General features: G+C 46.3%; 1 protein-coding gene across 2 annotated transcripts in view; it reads right to left on the minus strand.

Annotated features, from left to right (window-relative positions):
- The window catches only part of SFR1 (SWI5 dependent homologous recombination repair protein 1), a 40,048-nt gene extending 24,602 nt beyond the window's left edge, over positions 1-15,446 (minus strand). Inside the window, exons 1-2 of one of the 2 annotated variants that reach the window (XM_077455247.1) lie at positions 15,359-15,446; positions 12,457-12,574 (exon numbers count right to left, since the gene is read on the minus strand). In XM_077455247.1, coding sequence (XP_077311373.1) covers positions 12,457-12,549 — 93 coding nt within the window. In that variant the 5' untranslated portion in view covers positions 12,550-12,574; positions 15,359-15,446. Of the gene's footprint in view, positions 1-12,456; positions 12,575-15,282 lie in introns of both variants that reach the window. The other variant, XM_077455248.1, reaches the window with a different exon arrangement.
- Positions 15,447-20,582: the final 5,136 nt, after the last annotated feature.

Below are 20,582 nucleotides of genomic sequence, written 5' to 3' on the forward strand. Positions count from 1 at the left end.
GTTCATAACTTGTAACTCAATGAAAGTGTAAATTGTAACTTTACACAGCACTGCAAAAACTTTGTGGCCAAAGCAAGCATCCAAAGATGCGCTCACATCAACTTTGTAGAATTTAGTGAAAGTGTGAACGGACGACCAAGTCGCCGCCTTACACACCTGGGAGACAGACACATGATGTCCGGAAGCCCAAGAGGCTCCAATTGCCCGGTGGAACGAGCTGTGATAGTAAAGGGGGAGACCTACCCTTTTAAGGCATAAGCCTGAACCCCGATCTGTCTACTCCACGAGAGACTGTGGTTGACGAGACCGCCAGACCTTTTTCAGACCAGCCACCTAGACAAACAGAGTTTGACCTCCGGAAGGGATCCGTAGCAGACAGATACACCCATAGAGCCCGGACCACGACTCGGGAATGTAAAGCAACTTCTTTTGGATATGTCAGCTTAGAACATAGGGATGACAACACGACGCCTTCATTTAAACGAAGGCTCAAAACCACCTTTTGAAAAAAGGAGGGTTGTGAACATAGCACCGCCTTATCCTTGTGGAGAACCAGGTAGGGAAGCTTGCATGACAAAGCCACCAATACAGAAACTCTTCTGGCAGCTGCAATTGCCACTAGAAAGACTACTTTCTGAGAAAAGTCAAGGGATTTTCCCTAACATTTTCAAATGGCGGTTTCTGAAGAACCGATAGTACCAGATTCAGACCCCACAGAGGTAGCGGTGGTCAAACCAGAGGGGCTGTGTGTCAAAACCCTTTGCACAAATGTACTCGCCAATGAGCGAGTCACCAAGGGACATTGAAAGAAGACAGCCAAGGCTGACATCTGCCCCTAAGGCAAGTTTCTGATCCACTCCTCGCTGCAAAAATAGCAGGAGCCTGGAAACTGAGTATGTGTGTGGACGCCACCCCATCTCCTCACACATGGAGATGTAGGTCTTCCACATACGATGATAAATCTTCCGAGAAGATGACTCTCAGCATAGTGGAAATTACCAAGTCTGACAGACCTCGGTCCCTTAACACCTTGTAAAGCAGAATATCTTCTTGCATTAACCACTTTCAGACCGGACCATTTTGCTGGTAAATGACCAGAGGTCTTTTTACACTTTGGCACTGCGCTGCTTTAACTGGTAATTGCGCGGTCATGCAATGTTGTACCCAAACAAAATTTGCGTCCTTTTCTTCCCACAAATAGAGCTTTCTTTTGATGGTATTTGATTGCCTCTGCGATTTTTATTTTTTGCGATATAAACGTAAAAAGACCGCAAATTTTGAAAAAAAATGATATTTTCTAGTTTTTGTTATTAGAAAAATCCAATAAACTCAATTTTAGTCATACATTTAGGCCAAAATGTATTCAGCCACATGTCTTTGGTAAAAAAAAAGTCAATAATTGTATATTTATTGGTTTGCGCAAAAGTTGTCACATCTACAAACTAAGGTACGTTTTCTGGAATTTACACAGCTTTTAGTTTACGACTGCCTATCTCATTTCTTGAGGTGCTAAAATGGCAGGGCAGTACAAAACCCCCCCAAATGACCCCATTTTGGAAAGTAGACCCCCTAAGGAAATTGATAAGAGGCATGTTGAGCCCATTGAATATTTTATTTTTTTGCCTCAAGCGATTGAATAATGACAAAAAAAAAAATTTTTTTTTTTTTTTTACACAAAGTTGTCACTAAATGATATATTGCTCACACATGCTATGGGCGTATGTGAAATGACACCCCAAAATAAATTCTGCTGCTTCTCCTGAGTACGGGGATACCACATATGTGGGACTTTTTGGGAGCCTAGCCGCGTACGGGGCCCCGAAAACCAAGCACCGCCTTCAGGCTTTCTAAGGGCGTAAATTTTTGAGTTCACTTCTCACTACCTATTACAGTTTTGAAGGCCATAAAATGCCAAGATGGCACAAAACCCCCACAAATGACCCCATTTTAGAAAGTAGACACCCCAAGCTATTTGCTGAGAGGCATCTTGAGTTCATGGAATATTTTATATTTTGCCACAAGTTGCGGGAAAATTACAAACTTTTTTTTTTTTTTTTTTTTTTTTAACAAAGTTGTCACTAAATGATATATTGCTCATGCATGCCATGGGCATATGTGAAATGACACCCCAAAATAAATTCTGCTGCTTCTCCTGAGTACGGGGATACCACATATGTGGGACTTTTTGGGAGCCTAGCCGCGTACGGGGCCCCGAAAACCAATCACTGCCTTCAGGCTTTCTAAGGGCGTAAATTTTTGAGTTCACTTCTCACTACCTATTACAGTTTTGAAGGCCATAAAATGCCAAGATGGCACAAAACCCCCACAAATGACCCCATTTTAGAAAGTAGACACCCCAAGCTATTTGCTGAGAGGCATGTTGAGTCCATGGAATATTTTATATTTTGCCACAAGTTGCGGGAAAATTACAAACTTTTTTTTTTTTTTTTTTTTTTTTTTTTTTAACAAAGTTGTCACTAAATGATATATTGCTCATGCATGCCATGGGCATATGTGAAATGACACCCCAAAATAAATTCTGCTGCTTCTCCTGAGTACGGGGATACCACATATGTGGGACTTTTTGGGAGCCTAGCCGCGTACGGGGCCCCGAAAACCAAGCACCGCCTTCAGGCTTTCTAAGGGCGTTACAGTTTTGAAGGCCATAAAATGCCAAGATGGCACAAACCCCCCCCAAATGACCCCATTTTGGAAAGTAGACACCCCTAAATTTAGGGGTACACTAGTGAGACTAGGTAATAAATGGCGGGTGCCCTGAAACTATAAAAAAATAACTAACCAACCAGCGTCACCTGTAACAGTTATATGGTGATCACTGGTGAAAGGGTTAACTAGGGGGCAATTAGGGGGCTTTATGCGGTAGTATATGGGGGTCCCTGGTGCTATAAAAAGCTGCAGGGAACCTAAATACCTACCTGCCTAACTAGCGTCACCTGTGACACTAATACAGCGATCAGAAAAACGATCGCTTATTAGGCTGGGTTCACACTGGAGCGATGCGGGAACGCCACGAATGCGCGGCGGGTTCCCGCATCGCATGCCTCCCGGCGGCAGTTCACACTGCCCTATGCGAACTGCTGGGAGTGTCAGTGAAATGTTACTGACACCCCCAGATCAGTTCGCATATCGCAGTGCGATCTGCAAACTCGGATCGCATGGTGTGAACACCCATGCGATCCGATTCTGCTGCGGGCCAAAAAAAGGGTCCCGTGCGAATTTGCGGCGGGTGCGGCGAATGGCTGAACTCGAATCGCACAGAGATCGGATGTGATTTGCACTGCAGTGCGGTGCGAATCACATCCGTTCTCATAAACCGCTGCAATATGAAACCCAGCCTTAGTGACACTGGCGACGGGGGGTGATCACGGGGTTAAACCTTTATTGGGGGGGTTAGGGGGGTACCTTAGAACTAAAGGGGGCTAACCCTAACTGCCCTAACAGTTATTAGTCACAAATGACACCCGCCGGGTGATCAGGGGGTTAAACCTTTATTAGGTAATAAATGGCGGGTGCCCTGAAACTATAAAAAAATAACTAACCAACCAGCGTCACCTGTAACCGTTATATGGTGATCACTGGTGAAAGGGTTAACTAGGGGGCAATCAGGGGGCTTTATGCGGTAGTATATGGGGGTCCCTGGCGCTATAAAAAGCTGCGGCGAACCTAAATACCTACCTGCCTAACTAGCGTCACCTGTGACACTAATACGGCGATCAGAAAAATGATCGCTTATTAGGCTGGGTTCACACTGGAGCGATGCGGGAACGCCACGATTCCGCGGCGGGTTCCCGCATCGCATGCCTCCCGGCGGCAGTTCACACTGCCCTATGCGAACTGCTGGGAGTGTCAGTGAAATGTTACTGACACCCCCAGATCAGTTCGCATATCGCAGTGCGATCTGCAAACTCGGATCGCATGGTGTGAACACCCATGCGATCCGATTCTGCTGCGGGCCAAAAAAAGGGTCCCGTGCGAATTTGCGGCGGGTGCGGCGGGTGCCGCGGGTGTGGCGAATGGCTGAACTCGAATCGCACAGAGATCGGATGTGATTTGCACTGCAGTGCGGTGCGAATCACATTCGTTCTCATAAACCGCTGCAATGTGAACCCAGCCTTAGTGACACTGGCGACGGGGGGTGATCACGGGGTTAAACCTTTATTGGGGGGGTTAGGGGGGTACATTAGAACTAAAGGGGGCTAACCCTAACTGCCCTAACAGTTATTACAGTCACAAATGACACCAATGCAAAAAAAAAAAATGACATTGGTGTCACTGTGACTGGGGGGCAGGGGTAATTGGGGGGGTGATCGGGGGGTAAAGGGGGGGTGTGAGTGTGCCTGGCATGTTCTACTGTGTGTGTAGAGTGTTGGTGCAACTCACCGATCCGCTCTCCTCCGTGTCGGAACGAAAAATACCGACACGGAGGAGAGAATACATCACTTCCTCTCCTGTGTTTACATTACAGGAGAGGAAGTGATGTCACCGGGGATTTCTATTCGTCGGGAGCGATCGCGAGGGGGTGGCCATGAATGAATGGCCGCCCCCTCGTCCCGGATCGCTCCCGGACGAAAACCGACCACCGCAGGCACCGGGCGGGGGCCCGATCGGGCCCCCGACCCGCGGGAGGCAAGGGACGTACATGTATGTCCTTATGCCTGCCCGTGCCATTCTACCGACGTACATCGGCGTGCGGCGGTCGGCAAGTGGTTAAAGAAAGAATGTGAAAAACTGCGCTAAGGTAAAAGAAAAAAAGTGTAAATTATGTGTACTCTAAAGTGATACCTGTGGGAATGAACGTTTAGCTGCGGCTTTGCTGTGTCACATAAAAACAGAAAAAATGAAAAAATATACTACTAAGCCGCGCTTAACTTATGCAGACAACTGATTGTGCACAAAAAAAATTATAAATTGAAAACACAGTATAATAACCATATATAAATTAGCGAACATGTGTGCATAATGTAAAGCACATATAGAGAACTTTGAACATAAAAATTGACCCTTACAACATAAATTTCCGTTATGTGGGCCTCTATCGGCATAAAAGAAAATAAAACAAAAACATCCAGTATTTAAACAGTGAGTCCATATACATAAACCACAAAAAACGATTATTATAAAATGTGAAGATGAAGTCCTTCCAAAACTAAACCACCATATTCATGGAAAAACAGCCACTTAGGCCAATGAGAGGGTAAGTGTTTAATCCGCCACCAACATGTGATAAAAATTTGCCGCTTACCAGAAAAACATGACCCCCCCACTACAGAGGGTCACACGAGACTTGTAAGAATGATTTCCGGCCAAAGGGGGATCCTCACTTTCCTCTTGGTTCCACTACTCCAGTGGGGATTGGGAAGAAGGCCTGTTCCCAAGCGTATTCCTCAAAGACCCAAAGAAGGACTCAAAAGAAGGGACATCGGGACCATAAAGGGAAGATAAAGCTCCAAATAGTGTAAAACCCTTTATTTCTCAAAATAAAAAAAGTAAAAATGTACTTACAAATGTATAGAAGAAAATAAGCCTTAAGTCCGTTGCGCCGGCCGGACGCACACAGACAGACCCGTTCTCCTGGAAACCGTCACAAACACGAGGTGATGTATAGCGTACCACTCAGCCCTACGCATTTCACAACAAATTGCGTCATCCAGGGGCACGAGCGCCACACTGCGTCACCTCCATTTATATTGTCTCTATCCTCCAAACCTCACTCTGGGCACCTGGCTGTTCCCACCAAAACCAAGCCTCATTCTGATGTCCATACCTGATTGGTCTAGGGGGTGGGGATCCGACCAATCAAAGACTGGATCCGGGTCAGAAAACCACACCCCCCAAAGGGCAACCAATCGCATTCGTTTCCTAATGTCTATCCAGACTATGATGGAACCAATGATCAAGCGCACAAAAACACTGGTATATGTTATCCTACCAAGTCTCCTGGGTCACACAGCCATCCACACTAGTACATACCTCCAACTGTAAAAGAGGGGAAGGGGAACGTGGGACATTATGTTAAAAATCCTCCCGCCCCACTTCCGGTCTACTACCATCCTGTGAAGCCAAGCCTCGCTTTCAGTCTATGATGACTTCCGGTTCGGCGAGGTCCGGTATGCAAACTCCTAGTATTTGGTGTTCAACTATATTCAGTGTAACGTGCGCCCATCTAAATTAGTGTATATCTCTATCTCTTTGGGAAAAATGTAAAAAAAAGGGGGAATGAACATGGGATACTATATTGGGACTTCTCCCGCCCCACTTCTGGTTTGCGGCCGCCCCACTTCTGGTTTGCGGCCGTCCATTGAAGCCAAGCCTCGCTCTCACTCTCGGCTGGCTTCCGGTCCAGCGTCATCACTCAATGGATGTGCCCACAATAACCACGCCTCACTTCCGCTGTCATATCCAGTATATGGCCATGACAGTCAAGCCTCATTCCCATTTCTCTATGTCATATCCGGTCTATGGCTCACTAAAGAAGCTACCAAGCCTCATTTTCGACCCCCCAAAAGCGAATAGATCTTTTTTTCAGGATATGAAAGGCTATTATAAATGCAGAAATTGTCAAGTGTGTACTTTAAATATCTGTAAAGACAGGAAGATTTACAAGTTTTCATCCACGAGTACATCAAGATCTTACGACATTGAATCCTTTATTACCTGCTCGTCCGAGGGAGTAGTACATTTGATTCAGTGCCCTTGCGGCCTCCAATATGTAGGGAGGACCAAAAGGGCACTGAAGACTAGGCTCAATGAACACATTGGCAACATTAGGAGGGGTTTCGATAAACATCCGGTGTCACGCCATTTTGACGAAGTACACGAAAGAGACCCCTCCAACACGCTATATGTGGGCATTGACAAATACAGACCCCATTGAAGGGGTGGGTCACTTGTTCGAGAGATCTCCAGACAAGAAATGGCCTGGATATACAGACTTAAAACTTATGTTCCGTTCGGGTTGAATGTGGACACGGACATGAACGCTTTCATCAACAATTCGTGAGGGCGCGCACGTCCCTGACACATTCTTCCAGTTGTTTGTTCACTTTGTGAATATCCTTTGTAAAATAAGGAACCCCAGTTATTGTGGGGCCCATAATAAGGACTGAAATTGGTATGCTGCGGGCATTGTCTTGTATTTATTATTGAATAACTTTCCATGTCCTTTGTGGGAGACGCTTTTTGAAAATGGGGAATATAGCTTTATATGATGTTTTATTTTTACCAAGTCAAGGATGGTAGCTTTTCTAAGTCTGTTTACGTACTATGTTTAATTTATGATATTGTGAGCTCTCCCCACTAGACTTACACTCTGGGCCGGTGGCTTTATGACATATGTCCAAAGGGGATGCTTGGGAGGGAGTCCCCAAGGTCAGAACTATGGTAAATCTTGGTATATCCCGATTGTAGGATCTTAGTGTGAAGTGGCGTGTGGTAAGGGGTCACAAGAATCTGTCTATATGGAATGATGGGAACGTAACATTGATTTAATATTTTTCATATATCAATGGCACCCTAAGGGAGTCAGCAATGCCCCTTTTTTTTGGGGTTAAAATTATGGAAGTTGTTTTTTTTTTTTTGGTGTATTCCGATCTTAGGACTTAGCGAGGAGAGGGGTCTGGTGATTGACCCGCCTCCATTTGATGTGGCTGAGCCCCCATGTACCAGAACAAGTTCCCTATCATTTATTTATAAATTCATTATTGATCGTATTTTTTATATCTTTTATATTTTTATTTTATCATTTTTTATTATTATTTTTTATCTCTTAATTTTTCATCTATGGTACTTTTCTCCTCTTCTGTTGGGGTGATATCATGTTCCCCCAAGCTGTAAGAGCATACAGATTGTATTTTAAAGTAGGCTGAGCCTGGTATCTGGGCTGGTATGTGTGGTAACCGCGTTTTGTCTATTAGATTATTAATGAAGATTTTTTTTTGTGTGGGACTGTGTGTGGTTCCACAATTGGGGCGCTAGGTGGCGCCCTAACATAGATGCTACCTTTGTGAGGGACATTAGCTTGACTCCATGGCTAATAGGTGCGTGCCCGAGCGGACGGTGATTGGCTACCGGACGGGACGCACTGGAGACTACAGGCTGATGAAAATGAGGCTTGGTAGCTTCTTTAGTGAGCCATAGACCGGATATGACATAGAGAAATGGGAATGAGGCTTGACTGTCGTAGCCATATACTGGATATGACAGCGGAAGTGAGGCATGGTTATTGTGGGCACATCCATTGAGTGATGACGCCGGACCGGAAGCCAGCCGAGAGTGAGAGCGAGGCTTGGCTTCAATGGACGGCCGTAAACCGGAAGTGGGGCGGTCGCAAACCGGAAGTGGGGCGGGAGAAGTCCCAATATAGTATTCCATGTTCATTCCCCCTTTTTTTTTAATTTTTCCCAAAGAGATAGAGATATACACCAATTTAGATGGGCGCACGTTACACTGAATATAGTTGAACACCAAATACTAGGAGTTTGCATACTGGACCTCGCCGAACCGGAAGTCATCATAGACTGAAAGCGAGGCTTGGCTTCACAGGATGGTAGTAGACCGGAAGTGGGGCGGGAGGGAATGTCCCACGTTCCCCTTCCCCTCTTTTACAGTTGGAGGTATGTACTAGTGTGGATGGCTGTGTGACCCAGGAGACTTGGTAGGATAACATATACCAGTGTTTTTGTGCGCTTGATCATTGGTTCCATCATAGTCTGGATAGACATTAGGAAACGAATGCGATTGGTTGCCCTTTGGGGGGTGTGGTTTTCTGACCCGGATCCAGTCTTTGATTGGTCGGATCCCCACCCCCTAGACCAATCAGGTATGGACATCAGAATGAGGCTTGGTTTTGGTGGGAACAGCCAGGTGCCCAGAGTGAGGTTTGGAGGATAGAGACAATATAAATGGAGGTGACGCAGCGTGCCGCTCGTGCCCCTGGATGACGCAATTTGTTGCGAAACGCGTAGGGCTGAGTGGTACGCTATACATCACCTCGTGTTTGTGACGGTTTCCAGGAGAACGGGTCTGTCTGTGTGCGTCCGGCCGGCGCAACGGACTTAAGGCTTATTTTCTTCTATACATTTGTAAGTACATTTTTACTTTTTTTATTTTGAGAAATAAAGGGTTTTACACTATTTGGAGCTTTATCTTCCCTTTATGGTCCCGATGTCCCTTCTTTTGAGTCCTTCTTTGGGTCTTTGAGGAATACGCTTGGGAACAGGCCTTCTTCCCAATCCCCACTGGAGTAGTGGAACCAAGAGGAAAGTGAGGATCCCCCTTTGGCCGGAAGTCATTCTTACATGTCTCGTGTGACCCTCTGTAGTGGGGGGTCATGTTTTTCTGGTAAGCAGCAAATTTTTATCACATGTTGGTGGCGGATTGAACACTTACCCTCTCATTGGACTAAGTGGCTGTTTTTCCATGAATATGGTGGTTTCGTTTTGGAAGGACTTCATCTTCACATTTTATAATAATCGTTTTTGTGGTTTATGTATATGGACTCACTGTTTAAATACTGGATGTTTTTGTTTTATTTTCTTTTATGCCGATAGAGGCCCACATAACGGAAATTTATGTTGTAAGGGTCAATTTTTATGTTCAAAGTTCTCTATATGTGCTTTACATTATGCACACATGTTCGCTAATTTATATATGGTTATTATACTGTGTTTTCAATTTATAATTTTTTTGTGCACAATCAGTTGTCTGCATAAGTTAAGCGCGGCTTAGTAGTATATTTTTTCATATCTTCTTGCATTGGCAGCCGCCAAGGAACATCTGCCACCAGCCGTACTAGGTCAGCATACCAAGGCCAATCTGGAGTAATCAGAGTCACCGGAATCACCTCGGCCTCCACTCTGCATAGCAGGCATGGCAGTAGTTTCTTGGGGGGGGGGGGGGTCGGCATTAATCAGATGATAATGCTCCTATGGATCCACCAACAATGTCTGACGCATACCCCCCAGGGGTCTCTTGTCCCGGAGACAAACCTCTGTACCATCCAATTGAGCCGAGAGGCCAAGAGATCCAAATCTGGTGTGCCCCACCTTAGGTGAATGAGCCGGAATACATCCAGATGCAACGACCATTCCCCTTGATCCAGCATCTGACTTAGGTACTCAGGTAGTCCGCATGCCCACTGTAGGATGTGAGTGACCTCCCGTGCTGCAGCAGAGCTCCTTGTTTCTCCTTGATGGTTGACATACACCACAACTGTGGCGTTGTCTGACTGGATCCTGACCGGACACACCTGCAGCCTCTTGACCATGTAGAGAGGAACCGCTGATCGCCCGAAGGTCGAGCACATTGATCGGCAGGTGGGATTCTTCCCGCGTCCAATGGCCCAGGGCCGACTGTATGCCTAAACTCCCCCCCCCCCAACCGGTCAGGCTGGTGTCCATTGTAATCACCATCCAATGGAGAGGAAGGAATGATTTTTCCCAGACCGAAGGGTCGGAGACTTCAGCCACCAGAGCAGGGAATCCCTGACTAGCTGGCTCAACCGAATTTGACATTCCAGGGATGGCAGAGATTTGTCCCATATTGACAGGCTTTCCCTCTGCAAGACTCGAGTGTGGAATTGAGCATACTGTACAGTTTCAAAAGTGGCTACCATGAGACCCAGAACTCGCATGCAGGAAAACGCAGCGACGACCAACTGCGGGACACCAACAACTTCACGGCAGCTCGAAGAGTCTGCAGCTTGTTAAAGCGAGAAGACTCCCGCTTCTGAGGAGTCCAGCAGTAAGGCCAGGTACTCCAGGCGTTGAGTCAGCACCAACCCTGACTCTTTTAGGTTCAGTCCCCAACCAAACTCCCGAAGAGTTTGCATGGTGATCGCACATCCTCCCTTAATATTCTGAGGCGGAAGCTGCTCCCAGAAGGAGGTCACCCAGGTAACCTAGGATCGCGATCCCGAATTGCCTTTACAACGCCAGAATGGGGTTAACACCTTGGTGAAGACCCTGGGCACTGATGCCAGGCCAAAAGGGAAAGCCACCAATTGGTAGTGCTCTTCCCTGATTGCAAATCGGAGAAACCTCTGATGCTTGAAGCATATGGGTATATGCAAGTATGCGTTCTTGATGTCCAAGGACACCAGGAAGTCCCCCTGATGGAATGCAGCGGCCACGGAACAAACCGATTCCATCCTGAGCCTTTGCATTTTCATAAAACTGTTGAGGGCTTTAAAGTCCAGTTTTAGATGGACCCCTTCCTTTTTCAGGACTATAAACAGATTGGAGTAGAATCCCTGAAACCTTTCCAGTGTCGGTACAGGAACTATCACCCCGCGCAGAAGCGGGTCCTGTAGAACCCCAAACAAGGCCTCCCGACGGGCCGGTAGCAGATGACAGAGGTTCTAACCCCACACCACTCCATAACAAAAAAAATAAAAAATTGCTTTAGCTTTAGGTAAAATGTAACCTTTCCTCCATAAGTAAAAGATCCTTCCAATTGAGGTGTTGTTATTCATGCACTTCTAATCCCAAACTTATCTTGAATGCTGTATCCACACGAATCCAAACTTCAAAGTACCTTCTCTGTGCCCATGGACCTATTAAGTGATTCCAAGTCACCTCCAAGTTTGCAATACATAATACATTCCATAGGGCAATTTGGTTGTTTCTGCCACCAACTGAGAAGCAGCAGAAATGCTTTGTAGGGTACAAAGTGTCGCGCTCAACTTTCTTTGTATAGCATTGCTTGTGGCTTCTGGGGGAAAAGCAGTCTCCACAGTTATCAGATAGGGGGAGATTTACTAAAACTGGAGAGTGCAAATTCTGGTGCACATCTGTATGGAAACCAATCAGCTTCCAGGTTTTATTGTCAAAGTTTAATTGAGCAAGCTGAGGTTAGAAGCCGATTGGCTACCATGCACAGCTGTACCAGATTCTGAGAGCTTCAGTTTTAGTACCTCTCCTCCACAGTGCCTAGTAGTTTACTGAATTATCCCAGAGTACAGGTATACTTTAAGCCCTTGTACACACGGTCGGACATTCAGACAACCAAATCCGTCTGATTTTTTTCCAGACGGATTTTGTCTGAAAGTGGTGTTGCATACACATGGTTGGACAAAGTTGTCTGAAAAGCCGATCGTTCGGAACGTGATGACATTCGTGCCTTGCGACGGGACTACGTTGCGGCTAGTAGCCAATAGCTTTGGTGTCGTAATTTGATGTGAGCATGCGTGGCACTATGTCCAATCGGAATTCTCTACAAACAATCGGACAAAGTCCGATCGGATCTTGTTGTTGGAAAATTTTATAGCCCAGCTCTAAAACTTTGTCGGTCGGATATTCCGACGGAAACAGTCCGATGGAGCCCACACACGGTCGGATTATCTGACAACACGGCCCGATCGGACATTTTCCGTTGGAATATCCAACCGTGTGTACAAGGGCTAAGCTTGATTTCCAACACAGTTGAAAAGTTACTTACTTGTTTAGCAGTTATATTGTTTTGAGGATCCGGGGAGCCAATATACTTTGGAGAATTGTTGAGGTTTAGAGATTCTGAGGAAGGCAAGTCCATTGCTGCTTGAATCCAAGCTTTCTTGCTAGAAAATAAACAATACAATTAACATCCTTAATATAAAGTTGGCCATACAAGGAGTACATTTTGTATGGTTTCTGACAAACAGGCGAAGTGGGGCTAACTGGGCATTTGGGGCTGTGGTCAGGATTTGAACCAGTGACCCTATTGCTGCTAGGCGAGAGTGTTACCCACTACTCCACTGTGCTGCCCTAACCTTTATCCCAAAAGGAAAAAAACTGTTGCTGTAACTGCTTATAAAGTGTGAGCTAGAGTTTGGCTTGAAGAGTGCCAACCACTATACCACTCTACTGCCCCCCCCCCCCCGGCAATACAGGCCCCCCTCTTCTATGGGTGCCCGTTAGACTAGCTTGTGCCCTCATACTCTTGTGGCACTACACGTCTCAGCACACCCTGCTGGGTAGACAGCAGCATTCTCCAATAACACTTCTAGTACAACGTAGATTTTGGAAGTACATTTACACTTCCAACACACAAACTACCTGTGGGAACTAATAATTTGAAGCCTTCCACCCAGCAATATAATACCCGACTACTAAAAAGCCTGGTTCTAAGCAACATTACCAATCACACATCTGCCTTCTGCAACCATGCCCACTAGTTGAGAACAGCAAAGCTTTTGTACTTCTCAAGTCAGCCAATCAGAGACCTGGATCTATGAGCCTAGCATTGCAGGGAATGCTCACAAAGGACTACCAGCTGTTAGCGTTTAGTAATCTCCACAAGATAGAATTCCTACAACTCTTAGTTCAGAAAACAGTTGCCCACCTATTGATGTTAAAGTCATGTAACACACCGAGGGGTACATTTATTAAAAGCTGTTCACAGTAAATAATAGTGAATAAAGTGAACCTGTGATTATTTGTGTGCTGGCAAAAATGCTGTTTCCTTTACACTGGTTCAAAGCTCTGCAATGCATCACCAGATGTGTGGTTGTATATGCTTGTATTGTACCTTATGCACATTAACATACAGTGCATTAGGGCAGCCCATTCATTTTGAGTTGGCTGTTAATACAACACATGCCAGGCCCCACGCTGTCATTCTCCTCTCCTCTGTCTTTTGGAAGCCAGCTTTGTCTATTGTAGATTCTTGCAGCTGCCCCAACACACACACACGTGCCGCATTAACAGGGGGTCAGCTGCAGGAACCAGAAAAAGCAAGCTGCCAACCTGTTGAAGCGCATGCACTGTACAGAACCCCAAGTCCTTCGAGGGATGTGTAATGGGCATGCCTGGTGGCTGCGTGACATCACCTAGACAAGAGTCCATACGTGCAGTGAGGGGTCCCCAAAAAAAAAAAAAAGCAATACATAAATAAAATAACTAAATAAATGTGCAATTGTGGAAAAGGATAGAGGTGGGACTGAAATTATGGAAAGGGGGTGAGGCGGGTGAAGGTTTGCTTTAAAGCAGCAGTAAACCCTGGAATTTTATTTTTACCCACAGGTAAGCTTATAATAAAGCTTATCTGTAGGTAAAATTAATATCTCCTAAATGTGTACCACTTAGAAGATATTCCTATGAGCAGCAGCCGGTGGCATCACCAGCGCATGCGCTCTGAAGGAACATCATATCCGTGCCGTTCCTTCAGAGCTGTGTGTTGCGGCTGAGACTAATGCGCGCATGCGTGGGACTGCGCGGGTGAAGATGGAAGGATCTGCAGTGGTGACAGCACCGCTGGAGGCCTTCATCTTCAGGTAAGTCTTTCATAATGTGCTAGTTAGCACATAACGATAATGCTACAGTTACCACCTCACCCCTTTAAACCCGAACACATATGAATTACACAGGTTCTGAGTGTAATTTAATGCAGATAAGGCACCAAGTGAGTTTAATTACCACCTTAATCAGCCACAGAACCTGTGTAATTAATATGTGTTCGGATTTAAAGGGATGAGGTGGCAATCCTAGATAATGTCTTGCAGATGATTGTGAAAAAAATAATAAAAAAATCTGAGTTTACTACAGCTTTAAAGTCTATTTGCACCTTGTGGACCATGTTGCACCCAGATTTAGAGTCTAACATGTAGCATGGTTGCAAACAGATGTCACCAACACTCAAACTGCTCCTTCTGACACCATGCAAGTTATTCCTCCTCTGCAGCAGCTGTTACTTTTGCATGGATGTGCAGCACAGCCACATCAGCTCTGTGAATAAACTACAAGTCTTGTCTTACACCGCGGCGGATGGACTTGTATTTTTTAATAGAATACACGTGTCTGAACACAGGGAGTGCATCCCTGGTGGTGATCTCCACACTTGTAATCTATTGATACTTCCTCCGTGTTCTCAATTTGAAAGTCAGGTATGGACATGGAGCTGGAGGAAGAGTATGCAGGACCCAGGTACTGCCACATTGCATAATAATAATAATAATAATAATGATAATAAATGCATTTTTTGCTGCAAATATGTGTGCATTATTATTATTTTTGCAAAAGTGAACATTAGTATACCTGTGTTCACTTTCAATATGTTGAAAACTAATGCAAACTTTTGCAAAAAATAATAATAATAGCATTTTTGCTGCATGCATGTATATATATTTTTTATAAAAAAAATTTTTACATAAATTTGCGTTAGCTTTCAAAATATTAAAAGTGAACACAGGTAAACTAACATTCACTTTGCAAAGTGAACAACATCTCCAACTTTAGCAAAGCAATCTCATATACGTATAGTATATATACTCCCAGACTAACCACATACCACTGACTCCCTCCTTTGTTATGTCTCTCATATCACTTTCTTTCCATACAATCTAACACACAGCACAATCCATCACCTCCTTGTTATTAGTATAACTCCACACAGCTCCCAACTCCTTCCTCCGTGTACTCTGTCTGCTTACACTTCCTGGGTGTGTTCTGCTGTTCACATGACCAGCTTCATCCAATCAGCATCCCTGATCTGTAGTTGTGCATTCCTCTCGGAACTTGGACTAACCAAGAATATGGCCGCCTCCAAGGCGGCGACAACTTTGTCCTCGTTAGCCTTTGTGCTGTGAAAACAGCAAAATCTTCCTGTATCGCACTGTATTTGGCAGCTGGTGCACAAACACCAATTCGTCCAAATCAGCAATTACTTATGCATACCTCCCAACTTTTTGAGATAGGAATAAGGGACACCTATCAGCAAAAGTATGCAGGCATAGGACAAACCCCTGTCACACCCTCCTAAAGGAGAATTGTACAAAAAACTAAATTGGTGAAACCCACAAGTGCTTTTTTTACCACTACTATTCCTTTATATTGGCTTTTAAAGTTTATAAATGCAGCCATTTTGAAATCAGATGAAAGGTTTAGCATTGGGAAACACTTTTTGAATAATAAACAATGCATTTTATATACAACTATATGGGTCAGACCAAAATGAGGGACAAATGAGGAGGAAAGAGGGACAGAGGGACATTGCTCCACATCAGGGACAGTCCCTCCAAATCAGGGATAGTTGGGAACTATGCTTATGGTTTAAAGAAGGCGGAACTGACGTGGTTCGATTTTCTGCCGAGTTGCCTTTTTTGTCAGGACACTGGCAATACAGATGATGGAAAAAAATGGCGTGGGGTTTACATCAATTTTTTTTTTAACCACTTTCCTACCACCTCACGCAGATATACTGCGGCAGAAGGCCACGTACAGGCAAATTAACATATGTGTACATGGCCCTTAAAGAGGTGGCTTTCGGCGTGCACCAGCCGGGAGCTCCGTGATCACAGGTCCCATGGACTCGATGTCTGTGGGGATACCCACGATCGCCACACAGTGAGGAAGAACGGGGAGATGCTAATGTAAACAAGCATATACCCGTTCTGCCTAGTGACAGTGTCACTGATCAGCGCTCCCTGTAATCGGGAGCGGTGATCAGTGTTGTGTCACACACAGCCCCCCCCTCACAGTTAGAATCACTCCCTAGGACACACTTAACCCCTACAGCGCCACCTAGTGGTTAACCCCTTCACTGCCAGTCACATTTACACAGTAATCAATGCATTTTAATCGCACTGATCGCTGTATAAATGTGAATGGTCCTAAAATCGTGCCAAAATTGTCGGACGTGTCCGCCATAATGTCGCTGCCATTACTAGTAAAAAAAAAAATTATCAATAAAAAAAAAATCCCCTATTTTGTAGACGCTATAACTTTTGCGCAAACCAATCAATAAAAGCTTACTGCGATTTTTTTTAACAAAAATATGTAGAAGAATACATATCGGCCTAAACTGAGGAAAAAAAAATTTTTTTATATATATTTTTGGGGGATATTTATTATAGCAAAAAGTAAAAAATAATGCAATTTTTTTCAAAATGTACTAAATTTTTTGTTTATAGCGCAAAAAATAAAAACTGCAAAGGTGATCAAATATCACCAAAAGAAAGCAATACACAACATGGCCAGTTCTATATTCCCTGAGATCAGTTGGCCAGAGAGTCTGGTTCAATAAGTCAGCTAGGCCAATCATCTCATGTTTATGTCCCTCCTCAGAATCATCTATTTGTGAAAAAAAAGGACTTAAATTTTGTTTGGGAGCCACGTTGCACAACCAGGCAATTGTTAAAGCGACGCAGTGCTGAATCGCAAAAAAAAGCTCTGGTCTTTGGCCAGCCAAATGGTCCGGGGCTTAAGTGGTTAAATGGCGTAGGGCCCCCCCCCCCAAAATCTTTAACAAACTCTTATCCGAGCATGCAGCCTGGGAGGTCAGGAAAGGGGGGGGGGGGCAAGTGTCCCCTCCTGAATCATACCAGGCCACATGCACCCCTCACCACCCCAAAGCACCTTGTCCCCATGTTGATGGGGACAAGGGCCTCTTCCCAACAACCCTGGGCTGTGGTTGTCGGGGTCTGCATCATTGTTGCCAATCACCCATATATTTATGGGCAGCCCGTAAAAACAGGGCAATTTTCTCCTGCCCGTAAAAGCCAGTAGTAGGAGAAAAGTGCCAGTAAACAATGGTGACCATGCGCAGTTCCATAAAATGGGCGAGAAGATCCGATCTTGAGCGCGATGATGATGTCAGAGCATTTTTCCTTCCTGCCACACCGCCGCCAGACTCTAAAAAGGCAGGAGCCAAGTGGGCAGATGAAGGAGCCTCGTGGTGGAGTGAACAGCAGTGCGGACTTTAAGGAGGGAGCGTGTGGTGGAGTCGGACCCCTGCCCTGAACCCATAGCCAGTACAGACACAGTGCCCAGTACAGACACAGTGCCCCGGTGTCAGATGGTGAGCACTGAGTGGCTGTGCAGATTGGACAAAGAAGTCAGGGACTGCGACTCAGAAGTCGGGACGCAGTGCTCTGCTGCTAAGTATACTCACTCGAGTTGGGGGGGGGGGGGGGTGGGATAATGAGAAAGACAAACAAAGGGACTCAGTCAACCTCAGAGACAGTCATACAGGAGCCAGGGCCCAGCCTGGGGGAGTATATGAGACTGAGAGTTAGTGATTCAGTCTCAGAGAGACAGGCAGGCCGCAGCTAACAATCCCTTCTCAGCACAGGGCAGGCTGACATTGGAGGTGGACTGCATGATGCACTGCAGCAGGACAGTGAAAGGGGCACAGGAGGAGGACACTGACTGTTGTGGAGAGGTATGGTAATCTGAAGGGAGACAAAGAAGGAAACTACCGTGTCTGCAGTCTCTGACCATCTGCTGTACTATGTCCGCAGTCTCTGACTGTCTCCTGTATCCTGTCCGCAGCCTCTGATCATCTCCTGTATCCTGTCCGCAGCCTCTGATCATCTTCTGTATCCTGTCCACAGACTCTGACCATTTCCTGTATTCTGTCCGCGGCCTCTGACCATCTACTGTATCCTGTCCGCAGCCTCTGACCATTTCCAGTATCCTGTCTGCAGCCTCTGACCATCTCCTGTATCCTGCCCGCAGTCTTTGACCATCTCCTGTATCCTGTCTGCAGCCCCTGACCATCTCCTGTATCCTGTCTGCAGCCTCTGACCATCTCCTGCAGCCTCTGACCATCTGCTGTAGGATAAAACCCAGAGCTGCCAAGCTGGAGCCATCTGACTGAGCCCTACATGTTGCACCTGAGAGGAGGTCAGTGAAGGCACCGCCAGCTCAGTCTGAGGTGAGGAGACTGATGCAAGGGGGAAGTGAATACAATAATGTAAAGGGGGCACTTTCTTCCCTTATATTAGTAACCCACCCTTTCCTTAGTGTATTCACTCTACAAAAGGGGGTCTCTGGTCACCAAAGTGCCCCCCACATCAGAGTTCCTGGTAGGGTTGCAACCTTTTCTTCAAGTCAAACCCGAACACTTTAGCGGCGCACACCAATACAGGAGAGAGAAGGGAGGAGACTTCAGTCACAGATAGGGATGGATGGTGAGCTTACTCACCCCTTGGCCATCAGCATCTCTCATCCAGATCTATAGAGGCTGCTGGGCTTCAAATTTCCATGCCCAAATTTTCTTTTCTTAAGGCACAGCGCCCAGGATTGGAGTGTGGGCAGACACAGAGGAATAGGGATGGGGGAGGAGTGCAGACCGAGCCCTCTCTCCTCTCCCGTCTGTGTGTGTTTGGGAGGGACTGTTAGTGCTGGCTTTGGGTAGTGTGAAGGAGGGTAACAGACACCCTCAGCTTAGACAACTACAGCCAGCAACCCTGCTGGGAAGCCATAGTCCATTCTGAATAATGTGTCCAGGTTTCAGGCAGTCTGAAACCCAGACACATGATTCCAAACCCGAACTGTCCGGGTGAATCCTGGACAGGTGGCAACCCTAGTTCCTGGTGTTCCCCTTTACATCAGAGTCTGCAGGATTCCCCCTTACAGTGCAAGGAGGAACTCAGTCTGTGGACCCTGATGTAAGTGGGAACTCTGATGGAAAGGGAACACAGTGGATTCTGATATTAGGTGGTCTTTGGTCACCAGAGCCCACCTCTACATCAGAATTCCACCTTAGATTGTGATTTACAGCGTTCCCCTTTACATAAATGTTCCCTTTCACTGTAAGGAGGAATCCTGCAAATTCTGATGTAAGGAAGAACTCTATGCTGGCTAGGTTATAGTAACCTGACCTTCATGTCAATGCAGAAATATGTTTTTTTACTTTTGTTTAACTTAACCACTTGCCGACCGCCGCACGACGATATACGTCGACAGAATGGCACGGGCAGGCATATGGGCGTACCTGTACGTCCCTGCCTTCCCGCGGGTGGGGGGCCCGATCGGGCCCCCCCCCCAGTGCCTGCGGCGGTCGGTATTCGTTCGGGAGCGATCCGGGATGAGGGGGCGGCCATTCATTCATGGCCACCCCCTCATGATCGCTCCCGACGAATGGAAATGCTCCGTGACATCACTTCCTCTCCTGTAATGTAAACACAGGCAGAGGAAGTGATGTAATCTCTCCTCCGTGTCGGTATTTTTCGTTCCGGCACCGAGGAGAGAGGATCGGTGAGTTGCACCAACACGACACTACACAGTAGAACATGCCAGGCACACTCACACCCCCCCTTCACCCCCCGATCACCCCCCAATTACCCCTGCCCCCCCAGTCACAGTGACACCAATTGCATTTTTTTTTTTGCATTGGTGTCATTTGTGACTGTAATAACTGTTAGGGCAGTTAGGGTTAGCCCCCTTTAGTTCTAATGTACCCCCTAACCCCCCCAATAAAGGTTTAACCCCGTGATCACCCCCCGTCGCCAGTGTCACTAAGGCTGGGTTCACATTGCAGCGGTTTATGAGAACGGATGTGATTTGCACCGCACTGCAGTGGAAATCACATCCGATCTCTGTGCGATTCGAGTTCAGCCATACAGATAGTATGGCTGAATTCGCGTCGCACCCGCCGCACCCGCCGCAAAACCCTTTTTTCGGTCCGCAGCAGAATCGGATCGCATGGGTGTTCACACCATGCGATCCGAGTTTGCAGATCGCACTGCGATATGCGAACTGATCTGGGGGTGTCATTAACATTTCACTGACACTCCCAGCAGTTCGCATAGGGCAGTGTGAACTGCCGCCGGGAGGCATGCGATGCGGGAACCCGCCGCGGATTCG

Source organism: Lithobates pipiens, unplaced genomic scaffold, assembly GCF_037356315.1.
Source record: "Lithobates pipiens isolate NorthernLeopardFrog02 unplaced genomic scaffold, aLitPip1_a1.2 Scaffold_25, whole genome shotgun sequence".
NCBI lineage: Eukaryota > Metazoa > Chordata > Amphibia > Anura > Ranidae > Lithobates > Lithobates pipiens.